Source organism: Cavia porcellus, unplaced genomic scaffold, assembly GCF_034190915.1.
Source record: "Cavia porcellus strain 051 isolate PalLab524CR breed Dunkin Hartley unplaced genomic scaffold, mCavPor4.1 scaffold_5, whole genome shotgun sequence".
NCBI classification, from domain to species: domain Eukaryota; kingdom Metazoa; phylum Chordata; class Mammalia; order Rodentia; family Caviidae; genus Cavia; species Cavia porcellus.
Genome location: NW_026947488.1, coordinates 66,632,334 through 66,647,660, shown reverse-complemented (window position 1 = coordinate 66,647,660; position 15,327 = coordinate 66,632,334). Strand labels below are relative to the sequence as shown.

Here is a 15,327-nt window from a genome sequence, read left to right as displayed (position 1 = left end):
GAATTTTTTTAAGGAAAATTTATTGAGGAAAGGAATAGGGAATAGGAATAGCTCCTGAGAGACAGCAGTGGTCCCAAATGCATTGCCCCATTCACTAGAATATTATTCAGCCATAAAAAGAATACTGAGTGATATGAATGAATGTCTGAAATATGCTAAGTGAAAGAAGCTAGTCATAAAAGGCTTTAAATGAGTGAATTTGATGGTATGTCCAAATTCCAGACCCACTGGAGTTTATTATCTATAATATCCAGTATTTACCTTAAAAAAAAAGACATTTAAAAAACCAAGAAAATGTGACTCGAGAAAGTGTGACTCGAGAAAGCAGCCAATTGAAACTGATTCTGAGTAGGCTTTTTAGGTTGAATACAGCAGGGAAAATATTTCTGTACATATGTTCAAGTAAGTCAAGGAAAATACAATAATGACTGAATCACTGTGGGTTCTTAAAAAAAACTATACTTAAGAGTTCTCAAGTTGAAAAGCACAAAAATAAACAAAATGAAAAATTCACAAGAACTGAAGAGCAGATTTGAGATTATAAAAGGACAAGTGAATTTAAGTAGATATAAGTAAAGCCTAAAGAGAAAAAAAGAACGAAGGAAACTGAACTGAGTTTCAGGAAAATTTGTGAGATAGTATCAAGCAAATCAGTATAAATATAATTGGAATAGTAAAAGAAAATGGAGGTACAAAATTACTGGAGTAAGTTAAGCATTTCCCAAATTTGGTATAAAACATTCGCTTACAGTTCAAAAGCAAAAAACCTCTCAACTATTTGAAAAATTATAATAGTCAGAAGAGAAACTATGCCTTCCTGTGAAGTAAGCATCACCATGCTGATTGGAAAAAGTCTCAGTCAAAGAGAAACCGCGCCTTCCTGTGAGCCAGCGCACTAAAAAACTAGTAGAGCACCACCCCTGCCCTGCCGATTTGGAAAACTGAGGATGAGCTGACAGCAACTGAGGGGAAGGGAAGAGCTCAATGCTTGTATTTTCTGGTTGACTCCACAGGCCTGGTGGTCAGGACATCTACCTTGAGGACTGCAGTGTGCATTATGCCTCCTATCTTGTTTTTGAAATCCAATGTTTTGTTCCATTTTTTCCCCCCAACGTCTGGTAACCTGAGCAACTATTTTTAGGATAACAATGTGCAGTACTGTGCTCACTGTTTTATTTGGATTTATTGTTTTATTTTTTCAATGTTATGTTTTCATTGGTTTTATTGTTTTGTTTGATTTTGCAATGTCTGATGCTATAGATATCTACTGCGAAGATAGTAAGATATACTATGATAGCCATTGTTGATTTCCTACTGTCCTGTTTGGAAGTTCTGTACCACCACTTTCACTGCTGTGTTCTGATTGGCTTTATTCAGTTTCATTTTGTTCTTTTTAAAAATTTTGTTCTTTTTAGCTTTCTGCCTACCATACCATGGACTATCTTCTCTGCCATGTTGCCTTGTCTTGGAGCCAACTTGCTATGGACTGAAACCGCTACAACTGTGAACTAAAACAAACCTTTCTTTCTTTAAGCTGTGGGTAGTGAGTATTTTGTCCCACCAATGAGAAAGTAACTAAGGTACAAGTCAATCTAAATGTACTGAGTGTTTACATTTACGGAATTTTCTTTACACTGTCTATAAGCTATAAGAGCTAGGACATTTGGTATCACATGAAGTTGTGTACATGTATCTATGTATAAAAGGTCTCCTTAAAGTAGGCATTATCTAATCAAATTTTACAGAATATAATTTGAAGGATGAATTTATTTTTTGTCTTTTTCATTTTTATCAGTACCAGGGATCGAACTCACGACTGCCTGCTTGCAAGGCAGGCGCTTATGCCGCTGAGCTAAATCCCCAACCCCAAGGATGAATTTCTTAATAATTGTCATTAATATACTTGAAAATTTCAGGAACCTAGAGAAGTAGTTCTTAAAGTAATTCAGATGTCAGCAGAGTTGGAAGGCCTGGTGTTCTTTGAAGAACATTTACTAAACTGTATCTTTATGTCACAAGTAGTAATACTGTTCTCATGACTAAGGCTATTCAAGGCAAGAGGAAGTGATAGACCAAAGTAATGGCTAGTGTGCCAGATTTTACTGCTAAGGTGGCTTAAAAAAATACATTAAGAAAATAGTTAAACTGAGGTAACTGGAGGCTAAAAACGATTTCCACAAAGAGCTGCCACTTGATCTAAGGCTCAATGGACATCAGATTACACAAAAGAAGAAAAGAGATGTCTAGATATAGCACATAAAGAAGTATGAATGTAAAGAAGCACAATTTAAAGGAACTACAAAAGCTACTTTGGTGAAGTAACACTGGAAAATGCTTTAAAAATGAGGTTGGATGAGATACAAAGAGGTTGGAATGTTAGTAACTCAGTTAATTCCAGCATACACCTAGGAGAATTTTTCCTTGAAAACGACACTTCAGAAAATATAAAACCATAATCATCATGCAGATCTATAAAAAGGTATCAAGGGTAACCATACCTGATAGTTGACTGAGTGACAATCATTTGCCACACATTAATTTAATTGTACTGAAGAATAGATGCTTGACAACAATTACTTATATAGATATTTAAAAACTTACAATTTGGAGAAAAACCCTTAAAACTAAAAAATTCTATTAATTTCTTTTCCAGCAAATTGAGAAGAGACTATATTACTGATCCTAAGAGGCAGAAATATTTGATTCAGAATACTACTGTGTAGCAAAAGGACTGAACCAAAGTCTGGTTTAGAGTTTATGTTAGGGGCTGGGGATTTAGCTCAGCGGCATAAGCACCTGCCTTGCAAGCAGGTGGTCATGAGTTCGATCCCTGGTACCGATGAAAAAGACAAAAGACAAAAAAAAAAAAAAAAAAAAAAAAAAGATAAGAGTTTATGTTACAGAAAAGCTGGGAGGCATTCTTTTAGACACCACCAAGATCACTTAGCAAACAGAGCAAAAATTACTTAACAGGCATTCTTGGCTATCTAGAAAACAGCAAGGAAACAGGAGCTAAAACATCTGTGGAGAAAAACCCTCTTTGTGGAGCACAATAAGCACAGCAGTCTAAGGCATTTATTCAGGGAGATAAAGGCAAAGATAATCAGTTGCATACACCTTTAAGCAACCCTAAAACCATCTCTAAATCATAGTTCTATATAATAGTATTATCAATGATAGTATAGTATTATCAATCATCTCAAATCAACTAGAAAAATGTTAACTTGTGTTCAATAAGTTCTTTTTTAGAAGATACGAAAGCATGTAATATATTTTATAAAAATTCATCAAAATAGTTAAAACAAAAGACATAGATGCTTAAAACTACAGGCTTTGAGGAAAAAAAAAAAAAACAAACAAACTGAAAAACCGAAACAAAACAAACTACAGGCTTTGGTAACAATCTCAAAATCTCAGGCTAAATCCTTTAACATGAAAACAACATAGTTTTAGGGGCTGGGGATTTAGCTCAGTGGCATAAGCGCCTGCCTTGCAAGCAGGCAGTCCTGAGTTCGATTGCCGGTACCGATAAAAAGGAAAAAGACAAAACAAAAAACAACATAGTTTTAGTGTGTCTATTTTATATTTACATAGCCTATTCTACAGGATTTTATCCTCTCAAAATCACTACACAGAGATTTAAACTAAAGAATTAGACGCATTTAGTATGAACGCCCTGAAATTATATGGAAAATTCCATGTTTATGTTTGTGTATATAGTTTTCTAGAAGAAAGGGCCCTTAGGTATCACCTAATTCTTAAAGGAGATTAAAATCTGCCCCCCCCCAAAACTTTAAAATACCAGTTTAGATTAGAAAATGTTTCCAGTTTGAAAAAACAACTTTTATTCATACAGAATGACTATTTCTCTAAGATTTTATTTAAATGGACACATAGTTATGCACCTATGCTATAGATGGGTGAGAACATTTATGTAGAATATAAACCACAGTTTCTAATGCGCTCAAATATGCTGAGCTCAACTACTTCTAAGATAACAATATGTAATACATTAACTAGAGATGATTGTTATTTTTTTTGAAATTTGGTATCATTTCTACCCTTTTTTGTTTTGCTTTTTTTTTTTTTAATGTCTGAAAGGGAAAGTACACTGCCTGCTGAACTTTAGTTATTTGAATATTTATATGCTATAACAAATCAGCTGGGTGCTTAAAAACACATCTTTTTGTTTCCTATTGGGCATATGCAGATATTATGGCTAAGATGTTCCTGAAGAATTATGAAACCAAACATCTTTCTTAGACAATGCAGCAATACACAACTGTAAATGGCTGCTACATGGAAGGCTGAGGCAAAAGGATCCCTGGGGCCTAGGTACTGGGACTAGCCTCAGCAACATAAGAAGAACCTCCTTCCTAAAATAAAAATTTCTTTATCATTGTACAATCTGAGAATAGCACTTAACTACTGTCTTGAAAGGACCTTAAGTCTTATGTTTACCACTTTAGTATTTATAACAGACACTGTCTTAACAGATTTTTACCTAAGAGATTTAGTGGGATAACACTCTCCATTTCCTCTGAAAACTGACTGACTCATGCTCATTGGATGCTGAATATTTGTGGATGCTAGGCTAGTCTCAGTTATGCTAGCACCTTTCTGTTTCTATTGGCTAGGCTGTTTTAGCTTAAAAGTCCCAGTTTGTTCTCAAAATTATTTATGCTGGTTTTCCATGATGAAATTATAATTTACCTAAATGTTATATAAAGGGACAAAATAAATAACATCTAGAAGTTTATTATTTATTTAAAAATCATGCAAAGGCTTTGAAAAACATCAGATATACAAGCTCAACTATTACATGGTTTCTTTTATATGAGAAACACAATAAGCATATATATATACATTTAAGGATATATATCCAAATAAAGAGCAAGATAGAAGAGAGATAAATAGGAAGTAGGGAGAAGTTAAAATACTTGTCCAAATTACAAATTCCACTGTTTTAAAAATATTTCAATATATGTGCTGTTTTTATTTATACGACTAGTTTATCTTAGTTCACTTAAAAGAAAGATTTGTGTCACTATTTCTTTTTTGTGAAAATCTTTTTGGTTTATGTCCTGTGCTCTATGTAACTACTACGAAGATAATGATATACAGTGCTATTATTATTTTCTATTTTATGAAATATTCTAATTCTATTTTATGAAATTTTTTCATAAAATAAAAAAGACCAATACCCTTACAAAGTTGACTTATGTATGGATAAGACCACTATAAAAATTCAGAGTGCCTATTCTAAAACTCTAAAAGGATTCTATAATTGGATTACTCTTCAAGAGTCTAAAGTTCTAGATTCACTTTGGAGAAATCACCTTGAAAACTGATGTATTATGATTATACTATACACAAAAAAAGAAAACTCAATATATATTCCTCTAAATTCCAAGAAAAGATCCTAGTTCTCTATTATAAGACTGGTAAACAACCTATACTACAGGGTCTGGATTTGATCACCACTACCACAAATAAAATAAAACAAAACCTCAAATTATAAGCATTTAGGGGTTTATACACATCCTTTGTTTAAATTTAAATTCTTGGTTTAGTTCACCGTTTTGGTTAAATGACTATCTCTGGATTCTGAGCATGTGATAAATGGGATTTGACCATCTGTGATATTAAATTCTACCTGCTAAAAATATAAGAAGCTAAGGGCCTTCTACAGGTCATGATTTAACCCAAAGAAATAAACTTTAAAAAAGATTTCATGCACTATTTTAGTCCACTGAAGGACAAACTGCTTTGCTACAAGCTCTCAAATTGAATACCTTACTCAGCCCGTTTGTGACATGATTTTTTTTTCCAGCGACAAACTTCCACATCTTCTAACTTGGAATTAGCTAGGTTAAATAGTCTAAAACGAATCTTACAACTGTATAGTGATCACAATCTACGGTATGGTTGTGATACATTTTAGCGGCAATTGTCTAATAAAGCACAAAATATTTTCATTTATTGATATTGAGTCTTACTAAATTGGCTCTGAGAATTAAAGAACTTCTAACTTTGAAGGGACTTGGAAGTTGCTCATCATATACTATTACTGCAGAGATTTACCAGAGATTTTAAGGAAGCAGAACATGCTGAATTAATGTCATTTTTAGAAATACAAGAAATTCAATGTATAAGGAAAAGATAATTTACATGGTGTCACTTGTCAAATATCTATTCATTCTTAACATGTATATATCACTGTGAGAAACTATAAACTATTAATATTGTGAAGGATTCACTAGAGTCACATTAAGACACAAAACAAAAATTTTTATTGCGAACCCAGGAAAAAAACAAAACAGAACAACAAAAAACCCTCAGTAAAGCATAAGCACAACTACCTGGCTGTTTGTGGTAGGTGAGCTCTCTGCTTGTTAAGCAGAACCACCGTTTCTTGAAATTCTTCTTTCCAATTCGAGTTCTTCCTTGAGCTCTTTTAAACATTTCACTGCCAAAACAATGAAGGTAAATATTTAGTTACAAAGATTAAAAACAGTTCATTCAAAACAAAGAACTGTCATTTATTTTTAAAAGACATACATAATTGTATAAGACTATTAAACTTAGAAACGTGTTTTTGCCATGTATAACTCTTGTATCTATTTGGGCTAGACTAAGGAAATAAAATTTTCAATTAATATTTTAAATTGTGTTACACAGAATAAGAAAGAGCCATTAAGTGGTTTCCCTTATTCATTTCCAATAATAACCACTCTAAAACTGAACAGTGCTTTAACTTTTTCAAAGTATCCTAATACTTAATTTACTACAATTGCAAACTCTGAGATGGTAAGGACAGGGAGTTATGGCCATCAGACAGTTTGCAAGGTTGTGAGGTGACTTACTTGACTGATATGACTTAGGCAGTTTTAGCACAGAGCAACTACTCAGATTTTTTATTCTGAGATCTATGCTCTTGTACCTAATTAATGTTTATACTAAAACATGATTTTCATGTCTCATTTCATTAAATTACCCTTCTTTCAGGTGCACAGGTTCACTTGTTGCACTGGATTCTTTAGTTTCAGTAGATGAAATCTCATCCAAGAACTAAACAGGAAAATGAGCAAATATTACACTGTGCAATTAAACACATCATAAAAAACTCAATTTATCTTACATGTCACTGATTATATTGGAAGTTCTTTCTTACTAAACAGCACGTAGACCAAAGGTTGAGTACCTTTATCTAAAATAACTAGGACCGGAAATATTTTTGATTTCAGATTTTTTAAGGGGGATTTTTGAATATTTGTTTACATATAAGGAGATTATCATAGGGACAGGATCAAGTTGAAACATGAAATTTGCTTAGGTTTCATATTAGGATACACTAAGGTATAATATAGCCCAAAGACAACCTTATGCAACACTTTTAGTGCCCTGCATTTTTGACTCTAACCTATCATCTGTGGAATTTTCTACTTGTGGCATCATGTCAGCATTCAGAAAGTTTCAGATACTGGAGCATTTCGAATCAGGGATGTTAATTCTGTAGTAATTTAGGAAAAAAACCCAACTATATACAAAGTCCATAATTTACAAATGCCAAGTATTCTAAGAAATTCATTCTTAGATTACTGTACTTAAACCCCGAGTACATTTCCCATAGAAATAATTTAATCTGAAATCCTGATCTATAGAGTTATGAATATAGAAATTTGTCTTTGATTTAATGGTAATTTCATCTGAGGGCATAAGTTTAAGCTGGCATAAAGCTATTTATGGTCTATACTTACCTTCTTAGAGTGAGTATTTGTGTTTACATAAACATTAACATTTGTGATTTATGGGAAGCTTGGTAAGTGAAGAACCAAAAACAGAGTTCTTTTTGTATCGTATGTGAATGTGCAGGTGTAAGTAACCATAGAGAATTAAAAGAAACATCCCATCACATTTTTAGTCCTCACCGATGGGCTATCAATTAATAGAGTATAACAATTATTTACATATTGTGTTTTTTAGTGTTTACTTGAAATGAATGATTTATTTATCAAGTCAGGAAGGTGACTACAGGTAACCAGTCTGCTCAGAACTATACCTACCAGGCCAATACTTATTGCTCCAGAATAATATTTTATTCTAATGACTTTATTGTCAATAATACTTTTTATTGTTAAAAGTATTCTGGTATAGACACCAAATTATATGATCACCCTATATAAAGAACTCTCCAAATTACTTTCCTAAACTCTGTGGGGAATAGTACAGTGAAACCTTGGATTGGGGCTGGGGATTTAGCTCAGCGGCATAAGTGCCTGCCTTGCAAGCAGGCAGTCGTGAGTTCGATCCCTGGTACTGATAAAAAGGAAAAAGACAAAACAAAACAAATAAACAAACAAAAACAACCTTGGATTGCAAGTAACTTGTTTTTCAAGTATTCCACAAGATAAGCAAACATTTCTTATAAATTTTAACTTGATAAACGAATGATGCCTTGCAATAGTAGTAGTACATGATGCCAAATGTCATATGATCACAATTGAGCCAATGGTCCCCCCCCCTCGCCTGTCACTGCAGGACTGTGAGTGATCCTTTCCCAACAGCAATCGGAGAGATCTCAACCACAAAGGAAGATGAGAAAAAGGCAGAGGAATCCTTTACTTCAAATGAAATTAGGGATATGTGTAAAATATGGAAAATGGTGTAGCATTTTGTAGAAAAGCACCACCTGAATAAGACTGTAGCAGTGGGAGCAATGAATCTGTTAAACAACAATGCAATGTCACATTTCCACAAAATCTTCAAAAGCAGGCAAAAGCAATTGTCATTGGATACATAGTGATTTCCTTTGAAAGTTACCTTTTACAATAACCCTTTTCTCACATAGCAGCCACAAAGAATTTTTAAAATGCAAGTTAATTTTTCTTTATATTTTGTATTTTCTTTTTTACTTTTGTATTGTATTACAGTATAAAGGTCATTTTATATGTATGTTTTTGGGTTCAGGAAAGAATCATCTGAGTGTCAATTATTTCTTATAGGTAACTTCGCTTTGATATACCTCAAATATGATATACCTCATATATTGTGATATGCTTCAGATTATAATCATGTTTTTGGAACAAATTATGTACACAATGTAAGGTTTTACTGTCTATTCAGAGAATAACCTATTTTCTTTCTGACAAGTCAATTTAGATTCAGAGTTAAAATCTATTTTCTTTTTGACAAGTGTCAACAGTGAGAGTACCAATATGAAAGGAGAATCTAGGATTCACAGATGTTTGCAATTTCTAGAAATGCAGACTTAATGAGTAAACAATCCAGAAAACTGAAGTATTAGGGTAAATATCCTATGCCAGATTAGGCATATAAAACCAAATCTAAGATAGAAGCATACTATAGTGAGAGTTCATGAGCATGTGAGTGGATGATTTAGGGCAGATGAGAAACAGACCTAACTCCTGGCACTCTTAAATTTTTACTCCACTGACATTAACTCCACATTCTGATTATACGAGGGGAAAAAAAATCAGATGCTATCACAGCCTAAGTCCTAAAACATGGGAAAATAAGACACCACATCATAACCTTGCCAGCAGAAGTCTGTTTACATTATTCCATAAATGTTTCAATAATAAAAGGTAGATTTTTGTGTGTGTGTGTATTCTCTTGAACAACTCTCTCCACAAGAAGACACTGATGATTGTTTTAAAATTTTTTCTGGTTGAAAGCCAGGCATGGTGGTACATGCCTGTAATCTCAGCACTTGGGAAGCTGAGGCAGGAGAATGACCGCAAGTTTGAGACCAGCTTGAGCTACAAAGTGAGCTCAAGGCCAGCCTAAAACTGTATAGAGACACCCTGTCTCAAACACACACACACACACACACACACACACACACACGAGAAAAGAAAAAAATAATGATATACTTTTGGCCATCAACTGCTAATCATGCTATAGAAACAATGTAATATTTAAAATTTGGCCTTGGTACTTACTATTTAGAGTTAAGATTGAGATTAAAAGATACAGCACCTTCTTCACACTTCATTTAAATGTACTTCAAAATAACTTTTCTTCAGAAGTTTTCCAGATTCACAAAAATATTATATTTTGTACTGATGAGTTAATGTTCAGTGATTTTTATACAAGTCTCATGTTAGGGTATTACAAAGTGTAGGCTTCTGGGTTTAGTTTTTGAGACAGGGTCTTGCTCTGTAGTTCAGGTCAGCCTTAAACTCACTAGGTAGCCCAGCTGGCCTCAAACTTACAGCAATCCTCCTGTCTCTGCCTCTGAGTGCTACGATTATAGGCATGTACCACTGCTTCCAGCTCAATGCTCTGGTCTTTTGTACATTTTATTTTACATTGTGTTAGGTACTAAGTAGCTACTGCTAAGACTTGTCTAGAGATATTTTTATAGAGGAAAAACTTAGCTTTGTATGAGAGGAGAAAGAAAAAGAAAGAGCCCTTTTGATGCACAGCTGAGCTATTATTTTTTTAACTGAAAACTAATTCCTAGAATATGAAATATTATTTCCTCCATGCAGTATGACAAGAAATGGTAACACTTTCAGAAACAAAACAAAAAACATACCTTCTTAACTGCTATAATATATCCTTCTTCTTGAAACATTTTGAAAAATTCACACATGAATGTCTCTTTGAAACTTGACTAAGAAAAAACACATAGGATTTATATACATTAAGTAAAGCACTGAGAAAATAATGAAGAGTATTTTTAAACTGAGGATTAAAAGCTGGAAGGATTTAATTATACCAGAGAGCTACATGGTATGAAGATTTCTTTCAAAGCTGTTAGGTGATTATGTCACAGACAAACCAGATGGCTCCTGTTTCTTTTTACTAGATTCCCTTTCACTGTCAAGTGAATTAGGGTACCAGTAAAACTGTCTTCTTTAAAAGGTAACTAAGATAATTCTTTAATAGATAATCACCTAAAAGACAAATTTTGCATAGATAGATGGGGGCACTATAGTTCAACCTCAGTGGTGTTTTTTTTAAAAATTAACATTCCATCACTTTGATTTGTATTACTAGGTTGTCATAATTTTGTTTTTGCTTTGTTTTCTGACCCAGACTCTCAGTCTTAGGAATCCCAAAATCACAGGCTTGCACCACTGTGCCTAGTGGTAGTATTCCTGCTTATCTCTATGAAAATTTACACTGAATAATAAGTTCTGGGTTGCAAAAGAGGCTTTACTTTTTGTACCTGTCCAAAAGTCTTGGCCCACAATTTAGACAAAAACATACATGAGTGCTACTGTTCTTTTTTTTTTTTTAATTAGGAAAGGCATAAGTAAAGAACTAATTATAGGTTATATAATACTATTTAGAAATGTGAAAAGTACACATATCAGTTGTCTGTGATGAATGTAATCATTATATACTGTGAAAATAAAATGAAAAGTAAAAAGAAAGAAAAAAAAAGATGTAAAGACTTACTTTGCTTTTGGACAGGCTACCCCAACTTCCCAAAGTTTGAATGGTTTTTGAGATGAGAGTTAATGTCCTAATTGTCTGTGCATCCTATAAAATGTAAAAAAGGTCAAAATTCTTAAGTTTTCGAGATTCAGAAATTTATAAAAAATAGAGATGGCCCTATACAGTGACTCAAAAATGTTCATTCAAACCACCTTAAATGTAAGCAAAACCTAGGTAAGCCCAGGCACAACTCATTTGTTTAAGGAATTAAGAGACTAAAGAAGCTATGTATAACTGAAAATTCCATATGAGACAGACATACACAAAGGATGCTAGAGGAACAATTAACAGAGGCTATAGGGAAAACTGAAGCCCAAGATAGCTATACTATGGGTCAAACTGGGAGGCAGGAAGGCACGGTTCCAGGAGATATTAAGTCCAAGTCAGCAGAATTCCAACACAGGCCCACCTTGCAGTATCTACACAAATAACTTACATAACACTAAGGTCAACACTGGTGCATAGCCACTATTGTATATTTTGCTATAAATGTCATCTGCTACCAAGACTGGCTGGAGGCCCCAAGAGCAGGTGGGACTATGGCTAAGTAGCTAAGCAGATCAAATGAGCTGAACTGAAAAGCTGAAAAGATATATCAGACATTCCACAGCTCTGTGGCTGTTCTTCATGATGCCTATATGTCAAGTGAATCTTCCCGGTCTAAACTGGGGACCACACAAAGGCATGTAACCAAACTAAGGGGCTAAGATGTCAGCCTCAGCTGGGTCTTAAAAGCATGTATCAATGAAACAAAAGATGTTCCAATCATTTTTTTTCTTTCTCCCTATTATGAGACTTCCGAAGAGTCTGCCACGTCAACGTTAATAAAACCCATGAGTCTTTAAAAAAAAAAAAAAATATATATATATATACATGCATGCATATGTATATGCTTGAATTTGTAAGCTTTTAGCAACAGGGAAAGCTCACTTTTGATATATTCTTATGATACACTAAATTTACCCACCTATTCTGTGATATTCTGCAAAGTGATTTTTTCTCTTTTATTCTATCTTTTCAAAATTTAAATAACTTCTAAAGGTAAACTATAAAAGATTTTTATCAGTTCTCCTCCATAACTACTATATAACCTTCAGTACTGGCCTTGATAATATCATCATTCCCAAGTCACTAAGATCATTTCCAGCTCTCAGTTTCTATGTAAGAGTCTTACTTGGTACTAATAAAGTAGTAATTTTAAATTTACATGCAATTTTGAATTACATATCTTTTACATTTGCCCTATTTACCTAGCTAGCCCAAAAGGTTTTTAAGAAATAAGAATGTGGTTTGAGCCCTGCTGGGGAATGCAAAAAACAAAAACCAACCAACCAACCAACCAAAGAATATATTAGAATAAAATTAGAGATAAAAGGACAGAGTAAAATTATATGACAGTTTTGTAGCAGTCCTTCTGGCATATTGACTGGAAAATACTGCCCTAAATACTGCCCTAAAACCCACGGTTTGTAGAAAGAAATATTGCAATGTCTGTTACAGGAATATGGAATTCTAACTCTAATAAAAGGCACAGTCATAAGTTCAGAGGTAGGAGTTCTGTTTATGTATAAAATGTTGCTAATAAGCTTTCAATTAGCCGGTGCAGTCCACTGTACAGCTTTAGTAACAAAGTGACAGAAAGGATAGCCTAACAAACAAAAGGACACTAGCCAACTCTCCATTATATATACACAAAACATTTGTCCTTTAGCAAAAAGAGTATATTGCTGCCACTGTAACGTGGTTTTACTGAGTTCTCACAAAGTTGAATGAGTGTCCAGTGTTGAGAGTGCCTAGAGAAAACGTGGGCATTTCAAACTCCTTTAACTCAAAAACCTGCACCTCTTCCCTATGTTGTATTATTCAATGGGTCACTCCTCTGGTCTGTGAGTTTCCAAAGGAAGGGAATATATTACTCATCACTGCAATTTCAGTGGTAAAATATAGTGCTTGAGGGGCTGGGGATTTAGCTCAGCAGCATAAGTGCCTGCCTTGCAAGTAGGCAGTCGTGAGTTCGATCCCTGGTACCGATAAAAAAGGAAAAAGACAATAAATAAATAAATAAATAAATAAATAAATAAATAAAAAATATAGTGCTTGATACATCATAGACACTTCAACATCTAACTTGTCTGCTTAAAGAGTTTGGAAGGAAACTCCGAGACTGTGAAGACTGATTTAGAATCTCACTTTAATCCAGTTCAAACTGAGTAAAATCCAACCATAATTTATTAGTTATGTGAGACTGGAGAAGTTAATATATTGTTATTTCCTTATTTTTTGTGTTTTTTTTTTATTTTAAAGAGACTAAAACCAAACAAAGCACAACAGAATAATGCCAATCAAAACAAGACAATGAAAGCAATACAGGATGTCAAAACAATGTAACAGGAAATCAACAATGGTTACTATAATGCTTCTTGTTATCTTCACAACAGTTGCCCATACCACAGGACATAATAAAATCAAACAAAACAAATCAGAGTAAAACCAATCAAAACAAAACAATGAAAGCGATACAGGACTTCAAAATGTGATTTATTTGTACATGAGTGTGATGATAGAATTTATTCTTAGGGTTAGTACAAGGACTAAAGTGCTCAGAAGAACGCCTAACATAAAGTAAGCACTAAATAAATGTTGCCTGTTATTATTTGTTATACAAGTCAGCAACTAAAAGCAGTTAAGTTTATAAAATATTTAGAACATAAAAGACTAAAGAATCAGCAAAAATACACTGACTAAGGAAACATATATAACAAAAATAACAGAATTTTTAAAATATTAAGAAATAAACATGTAAATTTGTGGAGTAGTAAATGAATACCAGTACAGAACACATGCTTTAAAAAAATTTAGCTCAGTGGTACAACACCTGCCTAGCAGGTGTGAGGTTCTGAGTTCAATTCCCAGTAAAAAAAAAAAAAAAAGCAAAGGCATATCACCTTAGGCAAATGAAAAGTAAAAAAATACAGATAAGGAATAAAATATATTCTAATAAAAATTCCTACAATTTTCAGAAATGAACTTCTTCAAATTTTTGTGAGACCATACAATATTCTTAAGGTTAAACTACTGGAAAGCTGGTCTGCTGACAACCATCCCAACCACCTCTACTACTCAAAACTAAATCTAACGCAGTGAGGGGAACCTATATTATGGAAATTTACAAACATATATGACAGTCTAGGTAAAAAAATGAATCCCCTTTGTGCTCATCACCAAATTTCAGTTATTATCAACATTTCCCACTGTTGTGAAATACATCAATAGAATTTTTAGTTTTATCTAAAAGACTAAAAGGGCCAAGAAAAATGCCAAATAATCTTAAGTGTCAGTAATAAAAAAAAAACAGCCAAATGAAATTTGCTTATTCTTTAATTTTACTAAAAATAAATAAAATGGAATAAAGCTTTGAGAAGAACAAACACTTACTGGATGATGAGGTCGCAAATGAAAAGTATGAGGTGATACTACGGCTACAGCAAAGAAACGAAGGAATACAAAGCTGCTCACTGCAGAATACTGAACATGAGGGTCATCTGCAGGAAAAAAATGGTGATATGTCATGCACAAAAACACTGAATTGAAAAACAAAGATGATAAAGTAAAAAATATCAAAAAATGTAAACTAAGCGAGAGACCAATATAACTTGTCTTGTAAGCACTGAATTGATGAAATGATGATTATGACTAAATCAAAAGAAATACTATGATTAAAAAATCTGAAAGAAGTAAGAAATAAAGAAAGTGAAAGGCAAAGTTAACACTTCTTTCCTCATCTACCAGAGGAAACTTGAAATTTCAACAAAGATTAGTATCTAGCTCTACCTAGTGGTAACACTGAATCCTTAG

The 15,327-nt window shown here is 33.4% G+C and overlaps 1 protein-coding gene and 1 non-coding gene across 4 annotated transcripts in view; both read right to left on the bottom strand.

The window, feature by feature from the left end:
• The window catches only part of Rasa2 (RAS p21 protein activator 2), a 140,108-nt gene that overhangs the window by 11,117 nt on the left and 113,664 nt on the right, over positions 1–15,327 (bottom strand). For 2 of the 3 annotated variants that reach the window (XM_005006716.4, XM_063249093.1), the window contains exons 15-19: positions 14,908–15,014; positions 11,434–11,517; positions 10,565–10,642; positions 6,998–7,071; positions 6,360–6,469 (exon numbers count right to left, since the gene is read on the bottom strand). In XM_005006716.4, coding sequence (XP_005006773.1) covers positions 6,360–6,469; positions 6,998–7,071; positions 10,565–10,642; positions 11,434–11,517; positions 14,908–15,014 — 453 coding nt within the window. The remainder of the gene's footprint in view (positions 1–6,359; positions 6,470–6,997; positions 7,072–10,564; positions 10,643–11,433; positions 11,518–14,907; positions 15,015–15,327) is intronic. The other variant, XM_003476522.5, reaches the window with a different exon arrangement.
• Positions 11,123–11,250, bottom strand: LOC111753488 (small nucleolar RNA SNORA40). The gene has a single exon (XR_002788277.1). It is a non-coding gene; the product is annotated as a small nucleolar RNA SNORA40 (small nucleolar RNA).